The sequence below is a fragment of the Natrix helvetica genome (genome assembly GCF_964273705.1).
Source record: "Natrix helvetica genome assembly, chromosome: 1".
NCBI lineage: Eukaryota > Metazoa > Chordata > Lepidosauria > Squamata > Natricidae > Natrix > Natrix helvetica.
Window position 1 is genome coordinate 347,711,846 of NC_138548.1, and position 22,925 is coordinate 347,734,770.

General features: G+C 45.1%; 2 protein-coding genes across 5 annotated transcripts in view; one reads left to right on the plus strand and one right to left on the minus strand.

The window, feature by feature from the left end:
* Positions 1–22,925, minus strand: part of ABHD16A (abhydrolase domain containing 16A, phospholipase) — a 77,895-nt gene that overhangs the window by 48,051 nt on the left and 6,919 nt on the right. The window contains exon 1 of one of the 3 annotated variants that reach the window (XR_014176076.1): positions 1,701–1,903. The exons of 1 other annotated variant lie outside the window; for it this stretch is intronic. Coding sequence is in view for 1 of the 2 variants with exons in the window: in XM_081961222.1 (XP_081817348.1) it covers positions 1,701–1,832 (132 nt within the window). In the remaining variant the exon portion in view is untranslated. Of the gene's footprint in view, positions 1–1,700; positions 1,904–22,925 lie in introns of those variants that run through there. One more of the 3 variants, XM_081961222.1, reaches the window with a different exon arrangement.
* LY6G6F (lymphocyte antigen 6 family member G6F) lies at positions 6,264–21,555 on the plus strand. Of its 2 annotated transcripts, none has more exons than XM_081935344.1 (6): positions 6,264–6,440; positions 8,888–9,163; positions 10,380–10,709; positions 15,757–15,901; positions 18,572–18,609; positions 20,863–21,555. In XM_081935344.1, exons 1-6 carry the CDS (start codon positions 6,326–6,328, stop codon positions 20,907–20,909), a joined length of 951 nt encoding a protein of 316 aa, XP_081791470.1. In that variant the 5' UTR covers positions 6,264–6,325; the 3' UTR covers positions 20,910–21,555. The 2 variants fall into 2 exon arrangements, with proteins under 2 accessions (XP_081791470.1, XP_081791471.1); XM_081935345.1 differs by having other exon boundaries at positions 18,576–18,609.

Below are 22,925 nucleotides of genomic sequence, written 5' to 3' on the forward strand. Positions count from 1 at the left end.
GAGGGTTACTGCCCTGACACACTCCCATTTCAAGCCTGGGTGATTGCAATTCAAGTGTTTTATGGATGGCAATTTCAGTTTGTTCAGAATACAACCTCCAGCCAAACTGCTGCATTTATTTATCTATTTAGAATATTTATACAGCCGCCCATCTTCTACCAACCAACTCTGGGCGGTTCCCAGTGAAAAGTTAAAACATCACACACACAACTATAAAACCAAATAGATTAAAATGTTTTAAAGAACAAAGACCTGGCAGCAGTTCAGCCTTCTAATCTTCAAATTATCCAGTTTTACCCCGGGGGCTTGGGGGGGAAATCCAGGTCTTCAAAGCTCTACCAAAGGGTAGAAGGGTGGAGGCTTGCCTAACTTTGGGAAACAGTGTTCCATAGGGCAGGAGCTACCATAGAAAAGCTTGTCTTAGCCAAAAAATGAATTATGGAAAGATCTTTTGCTAAGGGACGCAGTTTTAAAACTATTAAAGTCCTAAGAATCTACTATATAAAAAGCAAGGAAAGGCTCTTTTTCTGGCATGCATTCCAATTTCCCTTTTGAGGGGCCCTAGGCCCTCTCTGAGTTTGGTTGTTTTCTTGTAGACGTTTCATTACCCAAACTAGGTAACATCACCAATGCTAGTATTGACAGCTAGGACTGGTGATGTTACCTTTTTTGGGTAATGAAACATCTGCAATAAAACAACCAATCTCCGAGATTATTAAAGACCCCTCATTTCAAGGCTGAGCCAAACACATTCTTTATTAATGTCCTATTTGTTTCTGTACTTTTTATCTCATCCTTTTTTCAAAGTAATACCCATAGCACTTACTTCTATTTCCCCCCTATGAAATATTCCCCCAAGGATTGGGTGGGGGGAGGGGGGGGGGAAGACACAAAGTCCTTACTACCATCCCCTCTTTGAAAGACCCTGAATAAAAGTAGGAGGCAGCCAGGCTAGTAATACAATTCTCAGTGATGGCATCCCTTTCTGGATTTTCATCTCATAAATTTTGGGATAAAATCCCAGGCTTTACTGGGTTGCCAAGAAAACTCATTGAGTTACCAGAAACATTTGGTTGTGATTGTCAGTGTATGTGCCCTGAAACAATGCTTAATAAAAGCTGTTTTATTTACACTTTGATTCTTATAGGATCGGAAGCTGTTTGGAATGCTCTGGAGGAGAACGACACACAAAACTTTAAAGCTGAACGAGAGTTCATTTTCAGATGCACAGCAGGCAGATATACCACCCGGTTAGCTTTTGCCATTGCAGCGCTGCTATACGTCAACATGCAAGTGCATCGGTCACGCTAACATACATATATACATAAAAACACACACACTTTCAGGAAAGGGCAGTTTTGCAAAAAGAAAACCAAAAACAAAACTAGATTTCTTAACCGCCTGCAAAAAATATGTTGTTTTTAACCGGGCTATTCGCTTTCTGCTTTGCATTTTTCTCTCTGGACCCTCAAATAAGGGGATTCTCCGGATTGAGTTTGTTCTCCCCTTAAACCAGCTTGCAAACGACACAATTCTTCAATTGCACGCTGTCTTCGCCAGGTCCCTTTCAGTGTCAAGGGACGACACCCCCCGTCCGGGTTCAATAATGGTTTCGCCCACCTCCCCGCCCACAGCCTCTATAAAGGGTGACGTGGGCGATACCAAATATCTCAAGGGGTCGTCAAAAGTAGGGGGCTCACCCAAGAAGGGTCCAAGGAGGATTGGGACCCATCGTCTGGTTCAGCCCTGAGTCGGCGAGATCTGGTGGGGCTTCGTTCCCGGTAGACTCGGTACAACCGAGGCCCCAGCACGCAACTCAACAGCTTCGCCATCTTGGGGAAGGACCTAAAAGCCGGGTAAGCAGCACGAGAAAGTGGGAGGGGAAGCCAGGGAAAACTACACTTCCGGGGTCTGTACGGGAAGGAAGAGGGGTCAAAAACTCCATAGGCTTTTTAAAAAAAACGCAATGTCAACATCTGGTCCTTGAGGTAGCTCCCCCTTCAGGCGATCAGGCAGAAATACAGGTAGACCTACCAGTAGTGCTTTATTTCAAAGCAAAAATCCGGTGGTTTTTTTTTGGACAGGAAAAAGTAAAAAGATGCGTGTGTAGGGCGTGGGAGGGGCACCATACTGGGCAATGTTACATATGGAAAAGACGTGGGGTTCTTGATGAACTGTAAGCTAAACAGGCTTGAACAGTAAACTAAACAGGTATGATGCGGCTGGGGGAAAAAAAAGCAAATGAAATTGCCAAACATAATGTATGCAATTGACAAAATGTGCATTGCAACACAGGTTGGAAATGGATGCTTAAGTTGTCAGGATTAGATGATCTCATTGTTTCTACCAATTCTGTCTTGTTCAGACTGCATCTGGTAGAACTACTACTGCAGGGCAACTAAACTTTGGACATCCATCAAATGGCATCAAAGATATTTTAAAACCCGTGTCTGTGGAGGTTCTTCCAGAGCTGAAGAAGCTTCTTGGATGAGAAGCAAAACATCTTAAAAACAAACAAACCAGAAAGTCCTGAGAGAAAAATTAATCAATGGAACAGTTTGCCTCTCAAAGTTGTGGATGCTCCATTACTCAAGGTTTTCAAGGAAAGATTGAACAACCATTTGTCTGGGATAGTGTAAGGTCTCCTGCCTTGGGTGCAGGGGTGTGGGGTTGGACTAGAAGACCTCTGAGGTCCCTTCTAGCCGTATGATTCTATTGGCCCTTCTGGGTTAACTTTAACTTTAACTTTTATTTGATTTCTAGACCGCCCCTCTCCCAGAAGGGACTCGGGGCGGTGTACAGTCATATTAAAAACAGTTAATATAAATAATATAAATATAAAATAAATATAGATGTGGCTGGAGGAGGTAGCAATAGTTTACTGTACAATAGTTAAAGTTAGATTTAAAATTTTTTAAATTTAAAAATACATTACAAAAACACCCCTAAAAACTATCCCAGGTTAAAATATTTGCCAGGAGGTATAAATGGGACTATAAATGGGCCAGGCCAGCTAATTGGAACAGGTGAGTCTTAAGTTTTTGTCGGAAGGAGCGGAGGTCGGTAGTAGTTCTGATATCGGGGGGGGGGGGGGAGGTCATTCCAGAGGGTTGGGCCCATCACAGAGAAGGCTCTACTCCTAGGCGCCGCCCGTTGGCATTGCTTGGTGGACGGCACCCGGAGGAGTCCCTCCCTGTGAGAGCGAATTGGTCGCAGGGATGTATGCGGTAGGATGCAATCCCGCAGGTAACTAGGTCCTGTGCCATGGAGCGCTTTGAAGATGGTAATCAACACCTTGAAACGCACCCGAAAAACCACAGGCAGCCAGTGCAGCTCGCGCAGGAGAGGTGTTATGTGGGAGTACCTAGTACTCCCCATGATAGCCCGTGCGGCCGCATTCTGAACTAGCTGTAGTCTTCGGGTGCATTTCAAGGGGAGCCCCATGTAGAGAGCATTGCAGTAGTCCAGACGAGACGTCACCAGCGCATGAGTGACTGTGCGTAAGGCGTCCCGGTCCAATAGGGGGCGCAATTGGCGCACCAGGCGAACCTGGTGGAATGCCCCCCTTGCCACGGCTGCCACATGGTCATCCATCGACAGCCGGGCATCTAGGAGGACGCCCAAATTGCGCGCCCGTTCCACAGGGGGCAATTGCTCGCCCCCTATGGCCAGCGATGGAGTCCACTGGTTGAACCGAGGCGCCGGTAACCACAGCCACTCTGTCTTGGAGGGGTTGAGCCTGAGTCTGTTGTCCCCCATCCAGACCTGAACGGCTTCCAAACACCGGGACATCATTTCTATAGCCTCGTTGGGGTGGTCTGGGGTGGAAATGTACAGCTGAGTGTCATCAGCGAACAAGAGGGTAACCAACCCCAAAACCACGGATGATCTCACCTAGTGGCTTCACATATGTGTTGAACAGAAGGGGCAAGAGGACCGACCCCTGCGGCACCCCACAAGTGAGCGACCTCAGGGTCGACCTCTGCTCCCCTGCCAACACACATTGCGTCCGGTCGGAGAGGTAGGGTCGGAGAGGTAGGGTTCAGTTCCAAGTGGGGAGAAAGACACTGGAAACATGGAGGCTGCTTGGAAGGATGGTTTAATGGTGAAGTAAAACCACCAAGCAGATGTGATTCTGGATAGTTGACCACACGGAGTGGAGAGGGAGATATTTATACCTTCTCTTGGGCCCTGCCCTAGAGGTTCCTGTTCCTGTGCAAGGGCAGGTATCCCATTAATTGCTGTAGGATCATGTGCAAGAAATGTATCCTGTTGGCTGTCAGACTACCAGGGGGCGGGGGTCTTAGCTAACTTTATCTGTGTCCCAGGCTTGGTTGAATCTTGCTGGGTGATGCAATGAAGGGCAATTTCCTATTGTGGCTGAGTGGGTTTGCCTTGAAAGATAATCCCATCATCCTGGACCTGAAAGGTCTTTTGTCTTGTAGATAAGCTGGCATCAAAATATCTGCTGGGGCAGGGAGCTGGGGTCTTTTGTTTCTGTTTCCTTTTGATATTTTTATTTCTCTTTTAGAGGAAATATTCTGCCTTTTCAATATTTCCTGGAATATTTCATTCTTTTAGTATAGTCTTTATTGTCATTGTACAAAATAAATACAACAAAATTGGTTAAGTTTTAGGAGAGGGGTGTCAAAAGGGAAGTCACTTAACAACCAGGTTGCTCAGTTACCGACTGCAGTGATTCATTTAACAACTGTGGCAAGCCAGGTCATAAAATGGGGTAATATTCAGCAAATGTCTCACTTAACAACAGAAACTTTGGGCTCTATTGTGGTCGTACGTTGAGGACTACCTGTTTCATAATAATTAATAAAATAAAAAAGTAAATTATAGCAATGAATATTAGTATTAATTTTAATAATTTTGAATTGTAGCAATAATTCAAACAAATACCTGTCACATAACACACCCCCCCCCAGACGTTAAAATGCTTAATGAGACAAAAACTGGATAGTGTATATGCCAGTGCCTGAAAACTGCTGATTAGAAGAGAAAGAACTGGAGGGTAGGGGTGGGGAATCACAAAATAGAAAAATCAGCAGATAAAAGTAGAACGACTGTGGCAACAACAACAACCACAAAAAGCAACAGGAATAGCTACCTTTGGTGCAACCCAGAGGTGGTATTCAGCAGGTTCTGACCAGTTCTGGAGAACCGGTAGTGGAAATTTTGAGTAGTTTGGAGAACTGGTAAATAGCACCTCTGACTGGCCCCGCCCCCATCTATTCTCCGCCTACGGAGTCCCAGCTGATCGGGAGGGAATGGGGATTTTGCAGTAACCTTTCCCTGCCACGCCCACTAAGCCACGCCCACAGAAAAATTGAATCCCACCACTGGTGCAATCCCAAAACAACTGGAGCACCTGTTGAACATTATTGGCATTGACGAAATCATCAGCTGTCAATTGCAAAAGGCAGCTTTATTTGAAGCAGCTTACTTCTTGTGACTATCGTTATCAGCACCAAGCGGCAATGTCATCTGCCTTATCCCAGATCCCTGGGAAAGACTCAATAGGTCGGGGGGGCCTTCAAACTTTTTGAACAGGGGGCCGATTCACAGTCCCTCAGACTGTTGGAGAGGGAGGGAGGGCGTGGACCGGCTGGGTGGGTGCGTGGCTCGGTGGTCATGTGACTGGGTGATCATGGCCAATTCAGCAGTCCATATTGCCTTGGTCCTTGCTGTCCTTGCTCAACCCAAGGGATCTATTTACTTAAGACCCCCTCCCCTCCCCAAAGGGAAAAAGAGCGCAAACTTTCTTGCCACTTGCCTAATTTCATTGCAACAGCAGATTCAGGCTCCTTAAAATAGGCCATTAAAAAAGAATAAAACAAACAGGATTTCCTTCAAAATAACCCCTGATCATATGTTTCAGATGCCAAATCTAGTCTAAACATCTGGCTGACTTTGTGATGAACCATAAACAACCACAGTAACAATGATAATAATAAAAGCTATTTTTTTAATTTAAAAAAAAGATCATTTGGGGGAATCAATGACTAGCAAATTATTAAATGTCTTGACGTTTAAATAACCCATTAAATGTCTCTCATTCCCTCCTACTACCCTTTATGGTTCAGTTTATGTCCTCTTGATAAGCTCTACTATCTGGTATCCTCTGAATGTGCCGGATGTAGATGTGGTTGGCTCTTTGTGAGGGTTCTTTTTTAAAAAACTTTTATCATGACCCTGTTTTAGAAGCAAAATAAATGTAACCTAACACGTAATGCTGAGGGTGTGAAGGAAGAACCTCTGCTGGATCAGAGCAAAAAAACCAAACATTTTAGCCCAGTTATGTTGTTTTCGCACAATGGTCTTTCGGAAGAATCTCTACTCTGAAATGGATGCTGGTGTTACAACTCCTAGGACTGCCACAGCCATTCTGGCCACCCTCTTCCTACTTGTCCAGCTTTGTGATGCCAACAGTAAGAACTATCTGAATTTTGTTTGCCTTTTAGATTGGGAAAGATGCAGGAGGGGAAACCATAAATACAGATCTGTAAGAATTGGGGCTCCCCTGAATTTGTAGTTAGAGTAGAGTAGAGTAGAGTAGAGTAGAGTAGAGTAGAGTAGAGTAGAGTAGAATAACAGAACTGGAAGGGACCTTGGAGGTCTTCTAGTCCAACCCCCTGCTTAGGCAGGAAACCCTGCACCACTTCAAACAAATGGATATCCAACACCTTAAAAACTTCCAGTGTTGGGGCATTCACAACTTCTGGAGGAAAGTTGTTCCACTGATTAATTGTTCTGTCAGGACATTTCTCCTTAGTTCTAGGTTGCTTCTCTCCTTGATTAGTTTCCACCCATTGCTTTTTGTCCTGCCCTCAGGTGCTTTGGAGAATAGCTTGACTCCCTCTTCTTTGTGGCAGCCCCTGAGATATTGGAACACCGTTAGAGGAATTTAGAAAAAGGTTGCTGCATAAAACAATTTAAGTGGAAAATGAAGGGGACAATATTTTAATGACAGAGTAGTTGAGCCTGATACTGTTTTGTGGCAAAATAAATATTAGACTTTTGTAAATGTTAGTTAGAGTTGGAGACACCCAGAAAGCTTGAGTGGAGGTGGTGGGACAGAAGACTGAGACATGTTCTCAAAGTAGAAAGATTGAGTTGACTCCCCCCCCCCTCTTCTCCCAATTTAGTACCCTGATCCAGATGTTGAGAATATCATCTAAGAACTGGAATGGTTTTTCTCAGGGACTGATGGATTTCTGGTAGTCAGGGGTGGGGGTGGGGGAGGCATTTAAAAAGAAGCTGGATGATCATTTATCAAGGATGCTGAATTAGTGTCTTCCTGCAATGGATAGGAGCCTGATCTAGGCAATCACCAAGATCCATAGGGGGAAAAGCTGATTCTTTTTATCTGCAGGATGCTGAGAACTGTTCTCAAATACATCTAGAGGGGACCAAGTTGGAGAGGTAACTGAGCCAGAAAGGACAGGAAAATAGTAAAATACCCAAAGGATTTCAGGTCAATTCATTTTCCCAGGAAGGGCTGGGAAGATTTTCTTGGAGAGCCACTAGCTATTCTTCATTGCAGGCAACACAAGTGACGTCTGTTTGCTAGACTAATTATGATCCAGTAACTGTGAGAAGGATCTTAGAGTCCTAATGGACGATCACTTAAATATGAGCCAGCAGTGTGCTGTAGCCGCCAAAAAAGCCAATACAGTCTTAGGCTGCATTTACAGAGAGATAGAATCAAGATCACGTGAAGTGTTAATACCACTTTATAATGCCTTGGTAAGGCCACACTTGGAATAATGCATCCAGTTTTGGTCGCCACGATGTAAAAAAAGATGTTGAGACTTTAGAAAGAGTGCAGAGAAGAACAACAAAGATGATTAGGGGACTACAGGTTAAAACATGAAGAGGGGTTGCAGGAACTTGGTAGGTCTAGCCCAGGGGTGTCCAAACTTGGCAACTTTAAGACTTGTGGACTTCAACTCCCAGAATTCCACAAGTCTTAAAGTTGCCAAGTTTGGACACCCCTGGTCTAGCCTAATGAAAAGATGGACTGTGGGTGACACAACGGCAATTTTCCGCAATCTAAGAGGCTGCCACAAAGATCAATCTATTCTCCAAAGCACCCGAGGGCAGGGCAAGAAGCAATGGATGGAAACTAATTAAGGAGAGAAGCAACCTGAAACTGACGAGAGATTTCCTGACAGTGGGAACAATTAATCAGTGGAACAATTTACCTCCAGAAGTTGTGGGTGCTTGAACACTGGAGGTTTTTATGAAGAGATTAGACAACCATCTGTCTGAAATGGTATAGTTTCCTGCTTGAGTAAGGGGTTGGGCTTGAAGATTTACAGATTGACATAATTGGAAGGGACCTTGTAGGTCAACTAGTCCAACCCCCCACTCCTCCCAAGCAGACCCTACACCATTTCTGGCAGATGTCCAGTCTCTTCTTGAAAACTTCCAGTGATGAAGCTCCCACAACTTCTGAAGGCAAAGCTGTTCCATTGGTTGATTGTTCTCACTGTCAGAAAGTTCCCCCTTGTTTCTAGGTGGAATCTCTCCTTGTTCAGTTTCCATTCATTATTCCTCGTCTGGCCTTCGGGTGCTTTGGAAAATAGCTGGACCCCTTCCTCTCTGTGGCAGCCCCTCAAATATTGGAACACTGCCATCCTGTCTCCCCTGGTCCTTCTCTTCACTAGACTAGCCATGCCCAGTTCCTGAAACTGTTCATTATATACTTTAGCCTCCAGTCCCCTAATCATCCTGGTTGTTCTTCTCTGCACTCTTTCTAGAGTCTCAACATCTTTTGTAATGATCCTATTAAGAGGGCATAGCTTGCCTACCCTTTTTGCTAATTAATCTCTTCTTAAGTTTGGGGACCTAATTATGCCTTTTCTTCTCATAGCTGTATACGCAGAGAGAGGCTCTTCCCCAGAGTTGCCCTGTCTGTGTCCATCTTGTTCTGATTCTACACTAATGTCCTGGTATTGTGTCCAGCAAGGCCAAACAGCTTTACTCTTCCGCAAAATCTCCAATGGCCAAATAAAGCGTTTTCCAGCTGCCTGGAGCCGGCTCAAGATGCTTCCGAATAACTCGCTTCAATTTCACCATGTGAGGGATAATGACACAGGTCGCTACTGGTGTGACTTGAACCATTTTTATGATCTGGTGGTGGTGAGAAGTAAGTGAGGTAGCATTTGAAAGTAAAATCCTGATAACACCTTTTCTGCCTGAGGCTATTCTGAAACGGGTTAAGTCACACTTATAATGGAAGAACAGAGATGGAAGGGATCTTGGGGGACTTTTTGGCCAACCCCCTGCTCAGGTCTCCCAAAACAGGAACTCCAGATTAGTAATTTGTTCGAAAACTCCTCCCAGAGAGGAGCAACAGGAATGGACCGTGAAGTGGGTGTGTGGGGTCTCTAACAATGCTTTGTGCTCTAAGCACATAGTGCCTAAAAGCAGTATCCTAACAGGAAGTGAGCCTCCTATAATATTCTCGGCTGTCCTCACCACTCTCTGTAGGGACTTTCTATCTGAGGCACTGCTGCCACCAAACCAAACAAGGATGCAGTTGGTTAAAACACTCTCATTTGTGCCTCTATAAAAAGTGGCCAGGACAGAAAGAGAAAGATGAGCTCTCAACATCCGATGCAGGAAATGTAGACGCTGGTTTGCACGGTTCACTAAGGATGACGGGTGGATTCTTACATTGTGAGTTCTAGTCTTGCCTTAATCATGAAAACCAGCTGGATGACCTTGGGGTAATTGCTCGCTCTCTCAGCCCGACCCACTTACAGAGTTATTTGGTAAAATAGGAAAATAGGAAGAGGAAAGAGTATTAGGTATGGTTCACTGCCTTAGGTTAACTGTACAAATATCATATTGTTCGGAGTATAAGACACACCATTCCCCCCCACCCCCCAAAGAGGGTGAAAATCTGGGTACGTCTTATACACTGAATACAGCATTTTTGGCCTACTGAAACCCCACCCCCTTTGCAAAAATGGAACTGCAGAGGGTTTGGGAGGCTTGCAAAGTGGTCCTGGGGGCTGGGGAGGGCAAAAACAAGCAAAAACCAGGCCATTTTTGCTCGCTTTTGCCCCCCAGGCCCCAGGAGCACTCTACAAGCCTTCTAAACCCTCTGCATGCCCTTTTATTGTTGTTGCAAAAAAACGAGGCATGCAGAGGGTTTGGGAAGCCTGCAGAGTGCAAAAACTTTTTTTTTAAATTACCTTTTCAAAATCATGGTGTGTCTTATACTCTGGGGCGTCTTATAGTCCAAAAAATACGGTAATAAAAGTGGGTTACAATATATACAAGCAAAGAATCCAGTGCTGGCTCTACTCCAGCTGCAATTGTCTTCTCTGATTCCTCATTGAACGTGTCTCTTCCAGGCAGTCAGCAAACGTTGGAGTCCTACCAGACTGATAGCACGTGCTACATCTTGAGCTGTTTATTCCCATCCAAGGAATTCTACAGGGAAGTGGTCACCTGGTGGGAAGGTGGAAAACAAATCCTGGATGTTGATCAGGTGGGAAGACCCAGCATATTTAAGGGGAAAAGGGCCTCTCAACTCCACATTTGCGTGAAAAAAGAGGCTTCGGAGAAAACCCCGAAGAAGCATGTCAAATGCCGCTTTGCTCGGAAGACCGAAATCACGTTCACGTTGATGGATAATCATCATGACCGCTGTACTTGTAGTACTTTGACACCTTCTTTGCCGGGTAGGTTTTTCCTCCTAAATATACCGCATTTTTCGGAGTAGAAGACACACCAAGGTTTTGAAGAGGCAAATTAATATATATATATATATTTTGCACTCTGCAGACATCCCCAAAAATGGCCCATTTTCTTCCCCCCCAAAAAGAGGGCACGAATAGCCTTTAGGAGGCTTATAGAGTGCTCTTGGGGGCTGGGGTGGGGGGCAAAATTGAGCAAAAAACGGGCTGTTTTTCGCTCATTTCTACCTCCCCAGCCCCCAGGAGCACTCTATAAGCCTCCTAAAGGTTACACAGGTCCATTTTGGTGTAGGGGTGGGGTTTCGGGAGGCAAAAAAATGCTGTATTCAGTGTATAAAACACATCCAGATTTTCAGCCTCTTTTTTGAGGGAAAAAGGTGCGTTTTTATACTCCGAAAAATACAGTAGGTAGACTGACGTCTATTGGATTAATGACTGTTCAAAGTTACAATGGCACTGAAAAAAGTGACCCTTGACCAAAATTCATACTTTTGTCCGTTGCAGCATTCCCGCAGTCAGGTGATTAAAATTTGGGTTCTTGGCAACTGGCATGTATTTATGATGTGTTGGAAGAAATGTCCATCTGGGTTCTGAATTGAACTGGGTTCAGTTCCAAATGGGGAAAAAAACACTGGATTCATGGAAGTTGCTTGGAAAGGTGGTTTATTGATGGTGGACAGGATCACATGCTTTGAGATCCTGGGCAAAAAAAGGGAAGAGATGCTGAGAGTGCCTGGGTTTTATGCCCTCTCTGGGTTTTTGAATTTGAGCTTGTGTTCTGATTGGTTATCAGAGTCCCATGGGGCCATGCAGGGGCGACTTTGTAGGTTTGTTTGTTTGTTTATTTGGATTTATATGCCGCCCTTCTCCAAAAGGACTCAGGGCAGCGTACAACATTAAAAAAACACACATCCCAAAAGTTAAAAAAAATTAAATCCATATCCCCCCAAAAAACAAACCGAATTTAAAAAAAACAATACATTTAAAATAAGTTAAAATTAACAGGCCAGGCCGGCTTGCTGGAAAAGCCAACTTTTTAGGGCGCGTCGGAAGGACCGGAGGTCAGGGATTATGCGAAGCTCCGGGGGCAGCTCATTCCAGAGGGAAGGCGCTCCCACAGAGAAGGCTCTCCCCCTGGGGGTCACCAGCCGACACTGTCTGCCCGACGGCACCCTGAGGAGGCCAACTCTGTGGGATCGTACTGGACGGTGGGAGGCTACTGGTGGCAGTAGGTGGTCTGGCAGGCCTAAGCCATGGAACGCTTTAAAGGTCATAATTAATACCTTGAATCACACCCGGAAAACAACCGGCAACCAGTGCAGGCCGCCTAAAAGGGGTGTAACATGGGAGCACCTAGGTACCCCCATGACAACCCACGCGGCCGCATTCTGGACCAGCTGAAGCCTCCGGGTGCTCTTCAAGGGCAGCCCCATGTAGAGAGCATTGCAATAGTCCAGGCGAGAAAGGACGAGGGCATGAGTGACTGTGCACAGAGCATCCCGATCCAGGAAGGTTGTCTTTTGAGTCCCAAGTTTGGTTGAGCCTTGTTGGATGAGGATGTAATGAAAGGGCTTTGGGATTCCTATTATGTCTCTGCCTGAAGGTGGTAGATCTTCGTTATGTAGAATAGACTGGCCCTGGCCTTAATGGCCCATTGACAAAGATGTGGGGACTGAATTTCTGCCTCCCTTTTAGGGGAGATATTCTGCCCTTTTAATATTTCCTAAAATATCTCATTTTTCTAGGAGAGGGGTGGGTGCCAGTGGTGGGATTCAAATAATTTAACAACCGGTTCTCTGCCCTAATGATTTCTTCCAGTAACCAGTTCACCAAACTGCTCAGAAAGTTAACAACCGGTTCTCCCCTGGCTGAATCCCTCCACTAGTGGGTGCTAACTTTCTACAGATGTTTGCAGCATCCTGGGGTCCTGGGATTGTCATTTGCAACCTTGTTAGGAATAATTCACTTGATAACTGCCTTGCTTAGCAATGGAAATTTTGGACTCAACTGTGATTGAAGTCAAACACAACCTATATTTTGGAACATTTCAGGTTGTTTTTTTTAGAGCTCACTCCTTCTATTGCTAAAGGAAAGTCTGGGTATGAGTATTATTTCTTTTGTGGTCAAACAGTGCCACCTATGTGAGAAGGAAAGGAATCCCCATGTTTTGTAGAAACACAGCAGTCTTGGAGGGGGGGGGGAGTTTGCAGAACATAGTTCCTTCCACAGTTTTCACTGATCATAAATTAATTGTGCTTTGTTTCTTCATTCATTTTGTAATTTATTATTTATGTTCTATGGTTTTGTACTGATCATTAATATTCAAAATACAAAACATATTGATAGATCACCTAAACTGCATTCAGTTCTGGTCGCCACGATGTAAAAAAGATGTGGAGACTCTAGAAAGAGTGCAGAGAAGAGCAATACAGAGGATTAGGGGACTGGAAACTAAAACACATGAAGAACGGTTGCAGGAACTGGGTATGTCTAGCTTAAGAGAAAGAAGGACTAGGGGAGACATGATAGCAGTGTTCCAATATCTCAGGGGTTGCCACAAAGAAGAGGGAGTCAAGCTATTCTCCAAGGCACCCGAGGGCAGAACAAGAAGCAATGGGTGGAAACTAATCAAGGAGAGAAGCAACTTAGAACTGAGGAGAAATTTCCTGACAGTTAGAACAATTAATCAGTGGAACAGCTTGCCTCCAGAAGTTGTGAATGCCCCAACACTGGAAGTCTTTAAGAAGATGTTGTATAGCCATTTGTCTGAAACGGTATAGGGTTTCCTGCCTAGGCAGGGGGTTGGACTAGAAGACATCCAAGGTCCCTTCTAACTATACTATTGTATTATTGTATTGTAAATATAGTTTAAAAATCCTGAAGTTAAATGAAACAATCTTTAAAGAAATAAAAAAAAGAAACCCAAAGCAAATCAAAAGATTAAAAAAGTCAAAGAAAAAAGGAAGAAAAGTACCTTACACAGTAAATTAAACTAATTAATGGTTACTGGTTTATTAATAAATCCATATAGAGTATGAAAATATACTGTATTAAGTACAAAATATTATAGTAAAATATTAGAACGTTTCTGCCAAAGTAGTATGTATTTCAATATGGCCCAAACACTTCGCATCACACACATTCCTGCAAATAAAAAAAAACTTTTCTACTATATGTTGACCCCATTTATTGATTGCCTGCAAGCAGAGATATTTTACTTTTTATTATCTGATAGTTAAATTCCTCTTCCTTCCAAATATTTATAAACTGCAATACATACATACATACATACATACATACATACATACATACATACCAGCAGTGGGTTTCAAAATGTTTTAGAACCTCTTCTGTAGGTGTGGCCTGCTTTGTGGGAGTGGCTTGCCGGCCATGTGACTGGGTGGGAGTGGCTTGCCAGCCATGTGACTGGGTGTGGCTTGCCAGCCATGTGACTGGGTGGGTGTGGTCAACTTGTAAAATGTGGTGAAACTCACTTAACAACGCTCTTGCTTAGCATCCAAAATGTTGGCTCAGAAACTCTGGCATTTGAAGCACGCAAGTCTTAAAGCTGTCAAGTTACAAGACCCTTGCACCCCTAACCCTTTAGAAAAAAAACCCCCAGGGGTGTTCAAACTTGACAGCTTTAAGACTTGTGGACTTCAACTCCCAGAATTCCTCATCTCGCTCTTCATCTTGATGATGTGCGGACGGGTGGGGGGAGGGAGTTGAAACCGGTTCTAAATGGCGCTGTAGATTTGTGGAACCTCTTCTATAGAAGAAGTTAGAACTGGCAGGAACCCACCCCTGATACATACATACATACATACATACATACATACATACATACATACATACATACATACATACATACATACATGTTTTAGTCTCCACTTTAATCACCCTAGTGCAGGGGTGTCCAAACTTGGGAACTTTAAGACTTGTGGACTTCAACTCCTAGAATTCCCCAGCCAGCCTTGCCATGCTGGCTGGGGAATTCTGGGAGTTGAAGTCCACAAGTCTTAAAGTTCCCAAGTTTGGACACCCCTGCCCTAGTGGCTCTTCTCTGCACTTTTTCCAAAGTCTCAACAATCTTTTTTGTAACATGACCAAAACTGGATGCAGTATTCCAGGTGTGGCCTTACTAAGATTTTATAATACTTCATTTGATTTTGATTCTATGCCTCTGTGTACACAATAAAGGATTGCATTAGCTTTTGGGCTGTTGTCGCACACTGCTGGCTCATGTTTAAGTGATTTACATGTTTCAGTGAAGTTAGGCAGCTACTGAAATCTGAGTCAAATCATTCCACCTTATCAAGTTTTGACTCTCTCTAGGATTGCAGGGCTGAATATGATGTAACCTGTTCTGACCCCCCTCTCCACGCCTGTGAATAAACCAGAACACAGGCTTGGCTGTTTGCCACTGTTTAATTACTGAGATAACAAATCCTTTGGCTGAGGGCCCAGACAACTCACGTTCAATAGAGCAACCCAGATAATTCGAATGAAGCACTGTAGATAGTCCCAATGAGCAGACACGACTAGAATGGATAGATTTTCTAAACTACTAATTCGAACGGTTGTTTCCTGCAAATGTCCCCTCCCAACGCCTCACCTATAATCTCTCTTGGGAGGGGCCAATCCACAACCACCTGTGCTTAATCATCTTCTATGAGTCTGCCTACGGAGTTGCCGCTTCCGTTTCTCAGCCCTTGTCAATCTAGCATCAGGGACAAATTGCCTTTGATCCTCCCCACTGCTCCATGCCTCAGGTGTCTCCTGGTGGCCAACCAGCCCCTCTGGTCCCTGCTCTGAGTCTGAACCCTGCACAAGGTCCTCCACATCGTCCAGGGCAGACTCATATGGTTCCTCGCTATCCGAGTCCATCAGCAGCTCAACCGGATCCTGCTGCACCACAACATAACCCCACTTGAAATGACGGGATAATGGGATCTTCAATATATAAACCATGACATGGTGTACTATTTGAGCTTTTTTCCTGCTGATGTCCTCTCTTTCTGCCTTTCCCTAGATACAGGGACAGTGAAAAATAGTTTATCGTCTCAATGCTCAAAAGTCAAAATAAACGGAGTACCATGGATTCCACTGGCTGTTTGCATTATATTGCAATTTCTAATCATACTTACTCTGGTGGTATTGTGGAGGAGGAGCTGTAGGTAAGTTGAAATCATATGCATTGGATCTTGGGAAGACGTTAGTAAATAATGTACATAATGATAGCGGCACAGAAAAATGCAGTGAAAAGTTCCAAAATAGCAAGAGAACCAACCTTATGAGGAACAATGGGTGTCAGTCATGTGAGATGGGAGACGAACGAATGAATAAATGAATGAACAAAAGAATGAATGAATGAACGATCTGGATATGTTTCACTTACAGAAGTGGTGACCAATAGGAGATGTAATAGGTAGGTTGCCCACCACAAAAGAGGGGACTGATCAGTAGTGGGTTCCGGATCCCGTAGCAGGCGGTATGCTGCGCACGGGGCCGGCTGTCCTCATCGGGCACGCGCGCTGCACATGCCACCACCCTGCAACACCCAGCTACCCGGTTGAGGTCGCACAGGCATTGCACGCTGTGCGCGCGTATGCAATTGGCCCATTTGCATCAAAAACTGGTAAGGAACGTGGGCGGGTGGGTGGGCCAAACGAGCGGTATGGTGGCCGCTGCTCCCAGATACCACCAGTACGCCCGTACCGGCCCGTACCGCCCAGAACCCACCACTGGGACTGATGTATTGTCTGTTGCCCCAGAACAATGGTTGAGGCTGCAGAAATTTGATTCCAGGTAGAAACTGCCACTATATTAACAGATTAACAGAATTGGAAGGGATCTTATAAGTCAGCGATGGTGAACCTTTTTTGGCTTGCATGCCATAAAGGGGGGAGTGCAGAGGGGTCGGGTGCGGGCATGCCGCACCCATAATGCACCGTGTGACCCCCCAGTGCGCATACGCACATGAGAGGCGCTCCCCCCCCATTTTTTGCATGCTTTCTTCACCTTCCCCAGGCTCCAGAGGCTTTATAGGAGCCTGGGGAGGGTGAAAACAGCTTCCCCCGCCCCCCTGGAGGCTTCAGGGGCCTACAACCCTATGAGCAAACTGGAAGTCACTTCCGGTTTGCTCATAGGGTTGGTTGAAGCCCTCTGGAGGCTTCAGGGACCTTCAGGAGGCTTCCCTGAAGCCTCCGGAGGACTAAAAACAACCCTAGTCCTCCAGAAGCTTCAGGGAAGCCTCCTGAAGGTCCCTGAAGCCTCCGGAGGGCTTCAACCGACCCTACGAGCAAACCGGAAGTCAGTTCCTGAACTTCCGGTTTGCCCATAGGGCCAGTTTTTGTGCTCCGGAGGCTTCAGGGAAGCTCCTGAAGCCTTCGGAGGGCCTTCCGGGGGTGGGGCTCTTTTCGCACTTTCCAGGCTCTTATAAAGCCTCTGGAGCCTGGGGAGGGCAAAAAATGGCTTTAAAAAAGGCTGAACTCAGCTGGCCAGCGCACGCATGCATGCTGGCCAGCTGACAGGGCAACGCCTCGTGTGCCCTGACAAATGGCTCCGCGTGCCACAGGTGGCACGCGTGCCATAGGTTCGCCATCCCGGTTATAGGTTTAGTCCAAACCCCCGCTCAAGCAGGAGACCCTACGCCATTTCTGACAAATGGCAGGCCAATCTCTTATTGAAAGTCTCAAGTGATGAAACTCTTTAACAGACGCCCAATGAATTGATCTGCCCTAAGAAGTGGTGAGTTCTTCTTCACTGTAGGTCTTCAGATAGGAATTGGATGACAGATCCTGATGGTTAGAACAATTAATCAGTGGAACAGAAGTTGCCTCCAGAAGTTGTGAATGCCCCAACACTGAAAGTCTTTAAGAAGATGTTGGATAGCCATTTGCCTGAACTGGTGTAGGGTTTCCTGCTTAGGCAGAGGGTTGGTCTAGAAGACCTCCAAGGTCCCTTCCAACTCTGCTATTGTATTGTATTGTATTGTATTGTATTGTATCCCTTAAGGTCCATTCCACTCCAATCCATTATAGGGACTTGAAATTCTTACCTGAAATCTGGATGGATGAATCTCTGGATATCCATAGATTGGATATGGGTACAGTTTAGGTCAAGGGTCTCCAAACTTGGCACACAAATTTGTGACTTGTCCACAATGACTTGTGGACTCCCTCCCTCCCTCCCTTCCTCTGTAACAAATGGATGAACCCCCCAAAATTGTGGCACTCTTCAGGCTTTTAATCTTAAGAGATTTAGGTAAAGGTTCCCCTCGCACATATGTGCTAGTCGTTCCTGACCCTAAGGGGCGGTGCTCATCTCCGTTTCAAAGCCGAAGAGCCAACCCTGTCCGAAGACGTCTCCATGGTCATGTAGCTGGCATGACTAAACACCGAAGGCGCATGGAGCGCTGTTACCTTCCCACCAAAGGCGGTCCCTATTTTTCTACTTGCATTTTTACATGCTTTCGAACTGCTAGGTTGGCAGAAGCTGGGACAAGTAACGGGAGCTCACTCCATTACGCAGCGCTAGGGATTCAAACTGCTGGACTGCCAACCTTTTTGATTGTGAAGCTCAGCATCTTAGCCACCGAGCCACCACGTCCCTAGAGTTTTAGCTTTAAGAGGTTTAGATGGTATAATAATGATCCTTCTTCCTTCCCTCTCTCCCTTCTGTCCTGGCTATTTATTTATAGAAACATTTATTTATTGCTGTTTTGTGTGTTGAAGATACCCTTCGATTTTAGCATATCATCTGCATATTGCATTTTGGCCAGTAGAGGGTCCTTGATGCAAATCTTCACTTTGGATTCTGCTCATTTTTGCAATCTCTTCTTTCAGCCAGAGGTATACAGACCATCTGAAGAAGCCCCGGAAAGGTGGGTTACGTTGATATTCTCAGCTTGTATGTCTCCATTTTTGGCTGTCTCGATTCTGTTCAAAAGGGGACCAAGCTTGAAAAGGAGGACATAAGATTGGATAGAAAATCCAGATCAATGAATAACCTACCGACATACCTATCCACCTATCTATCATCTATCTAGATCTACCTATCCACCTATCCACCTATCCACCTATCCACCTATCCACCTATCCACCTATCCACCTATCCACCTATCCACCTATCCACCTATCCACCTATCCACCTATCCACCTATCCACCTATCCACCTATCCACCTATCCACCTATCCACCTATCCACCTATCCACCTATCTATCTATCTACCTACCTACCTACCTACCTACCTACCTACCTACCTATCTCTTACCTATCTATCTACCTACCTACCTACCTACCCACCTATCTATCACCTATCTAGATCTATCTCTCTACCTATCCACCTATCTATTGTCTGTCTGTCTGTCTGTCTGTCTGTCTGTCTGTCTATCTACCTACCTACCTACCTACCTACCTACCTACCTAGCTCCTACCTACCTACCTATCCACCTATCTACCATCTATCTAGATCTATCTATCTAGATCTATCTATCTACTCTATCCATCTATCTATCTATCTATCTATCTATCTATCTATCTATCTATCTATCTATCATCGTCTGTCTGTCTGTCTGTCTGTCTGTCTGTCTGTCTGTCTGCCTGCCTGCCTGCCTGCCTGCCTGCCTGCCTGCCTGCCTGCCTGCCTACCTACCTACCTACCTACCTACCTAGCTCCTACCTACCTACCTACCCACCTATCCACCTATCTATCATCTATCTATCTATCATCTATCTAGTTCTATCTATCTATCCACCTATCTATTATCTATCTATCATCTATCTATCTATCTATCTATCTATCTATCTATCTATCTATCTATCATCTGTCATCTATCTATCTACCTACGTATCTACCTACCTACCTATCTCCTACCTACCTACCTACCTACCTACCTACCTACCTACCTATCCACCTATCTATCATCTATCTAGATCTATCTATCTATCTATCTATCTATCTATCTATCTATCTATCTATCTATCTATCATCTATCTATCTATCTATCTATCTATCTATCTATCTACCTCCTACCTACCTACCTATCGACCTATCTATCATCTATCTAGATCTATCTATCTAGATCTATCTATCTATCCACCTATCTATCTATCTATCTATCTATCTATCTATCTATCTATCTATCATCTATCTATCTATCTATCTATCATCTATCTATCTATCTATCTATCTATCTATCTATCATCTGTCTGTCTATCTATCTTCTATCTATCTATCTATCTATCTATCTATCTATCTATCTATCTATCTATCTATCATCTACCTACCTACCTACCTACCTACCTACCTACCTACCTACCTATTATCTATCTAGATATTATCTATCTAGATCTATCTACCCTATCCACCTATCTATCATCCATCCATCCATCCATCCACCCACCCACCCACCTACCTACCTACCCACCTACCTACCTACCTACCTACCTATCATCTATCTAGATCTATCTATCTACCTATCCACCCATCTATCTATCCACCTATCTATCTATCCATCCATCCACCCACCCACCCACCCACCTATCTACCCATCTATCTATCTACCTACCTACCTACCAGTGATGGGTTCCGGATTCCCAGCGTCACCCACATGGACGTCCGTGGTGTGCGCGGGCACACGTGTGATGCGTGCACGCATCGTAGTTGTCTGCGACACTTCCGCAAGCCTCCCCCATGCTCCACCTGCTCAGCGGAGTGTTGCGCAGTGCCGCACGCATCATGCACATGCGCGGAAGTGCCAAAGACTTAAACAACAGGTAAGGAGCGCGGGTGGGCCCTCCGGAGCACCGTACCGGAACGGTACCCGGTGCTCCAGGCAGGATCTGGTACGCCCGTACCGGAGTGTACCGCCTGCACCCACCACTGCTACCTACCTACCTACCTAACCCACCCACCCACCCACTCATCCATCTATTTCTATCTATCCATCTACCTACCTATCTACCAACCTACCTACCTACTGGCAAAAGAAGCAAACATCTATGGAACCATTTATTCCATTAGAAAATCCCTATTTTAGGGTTGCAGAGTTTTGGCTAGTTTGGAACAACACAATAATTTTTAACTTGCTAGTGCTAACGTGCTTACTCATTCTGCTCCGTCTGCTAATTACAGATATCCCCCTATCTGAGTACACACCACAGATCTACGAGAATATTTAACCAGGACTACCATTGCTGTGACAAGGGAAATATTTTGGTTCTCACTGAGTCAAACAACCTTGGACCAAACCCAGCAACTCTTGAGCAATGTTACCTTTCCCAAGATCTAACATTTTCCTGGCTTTCGTGTGTGCTTTTTAATCCTGCCAGGCCTTTCATAATCCTCTGATCAACCTGCCAGGATTGTAGCTCCCATCATCTATTGGTTAGGTTGGCCGGCGAAGATAGGTTGATTTAGTAGATAGCACATCAGGAAAGGACCAGAGTAGATAGGTCAAAAAAACAAAGCCTTGGATTTTGGGTGATTTCCCCTGGTCTGAATTAAAACAGCCTCCACCCATCCTGAAAAACAACAGAGGGATGACATACACTGTCTCCATGGCTGATCTGTCTCCTGCCTCGGTTTCAAGATCACGCAAAACTTGTGATTTTTCTCCAAGTAACAAAGCCGAATGGATTTTATGCATTTTGAAGCTGCCTTTTGGGGATATCGAAAAGAGGAGGAAAACGCTAAAGATCAATACAGTTAAGGACTGTTTAAGCCTTATTCATGAGCTGGCGAGGGGAGAACAATAACAGGGTGGGCTGCACCAGTGGTGGGATTCAAATTTATTTACTGACAGTTCTGTGGGCGTGGCTTGGCGGGCGTGGCTTGTTGGGCGTGGCTTGTTGGGCGTGGTGTGGCTTGGTTTGGTGGGCGTGGCAGTGGAAGGAAACTGCAAAATCCCCATTCTCTCCCCACTCCTGGGGGAAGGATCCATTTTAGAGGTGGGTTCTGGCAGTCACTACTTCCCGTTGATTCATGGTCGTGCCACGCACGTGAGCATGCGCAGTGCAATAAAAATTGTTTTGTGCATGTGCAGAAGCAAAAAACAAGATGGTGGCATGAGAGAACCCATTTGGAGACATAGCAGGCCTGGGTCACTGCCAGTTCCAGCGACCCAGGCCTCCAAACCACTACCGGTTCAGCCGAACCAGTCCAAATCAGTAGGAACCCACCACTGCTCCATTTCCACCCCACTCCAGGACAAGGATACTGTAAAATCCCCATTCCCTCCCCAGCCAACTAATCTGCTTTCTAGCTCTGTTCTTCCGTGCAGGGCAACAGAAGAAGGCCCAGCCAATCAGCTGGGACTTGGGAGGTAGCAAATAGATGGGGACGGTGCCAACCAGAGGTGGTATTTGCCGGTTCTTCGAACTACTCAAAAATTCTGCTACAGGTTCATGAGAACCGGTCAGAACTGGCTGGATACCACCTCTGGGCTGCCGGGGGGGGAAAAAAGAGGTAGCCTCGGTATATTTATGTTGTGTGTAACTGCAGTAAGAAAAAAGTCCCAAGTTTTGGAGATTTGGATCTCCTGGTCATCCAAAATGGTCAAAGTTTGAGTTGTTGTTCAAAGTAGGAGGAGTTTTCCAAAAAGGAACTTCCTCCACTGTGAAATACATTTTTTTTTCTGGTTTTGCACTGTAATAATTTTCTTTGTATAGATAGTCCTCAGCATACGACCATTTGTTTAATGACTGTCCAAAGTTAACGGTGGTGCTGAAAAAAATGATTTAGCAATAGCAATAACACTTAGACTTATATACCACTTCATAGTGTTTTACAAGCCCTCTCTAAGTGATTTACAGAGTCAGCGTATTGCTGCCCACAATCCGGGTCCTCATTTTACCCACCTCGGAAGGATAGAAGGCTGAGTCAACCTTGAGCCAATCAAGATTGACTTGCTGCCAGTGGGCAGAGTTAGCCTGCAATAGTGTATTCTAACTACTATGCTACCACGGCCCTTAATAAAAATATTTTTCTTTTCACACCACACCCTTATCCTGTACCATTTCTGCAGCTCGGATTACACAGCCTGCCCAACCACAATATCTTTTAGCCAATTGCAGCTTGTTCAGCAAAACCATGTTTCCAGTGACTGTGGCTTAGCACAGGGAGGAGCCTATATGGCTGCTTTATGTCCTGTGGACTTCAACTCCCAGAATTCCTGAGCCAGCCATGTTGAAATCCAC

Excerpts from the sequence above, each read along its gene's own strand:
- LY6G6F (XM_081935344.1), top strand. The coding sequence starts at position 6,326 with ATGGTCTTTCGGAAGAATCTCTACTCTGAAATGGATGCTGGTGTTACA. Across the intron at positions 9,164-10,379 it reads TGATCTGGTGGTGGTGAGAA|GCAGTCAGCAAACGTTGGAG; the intron begins GTAAGTGAGGTA and ends TGTCTCTTCCAG. Across the intron at positions 10,710-15,756 it reads TTTGACACCTTCTTTGCCGG|ATACAGGGACAGTGAAAAAT; the intron begins GTAGGTTTTTCC and ends GCCTTTCCCTAG.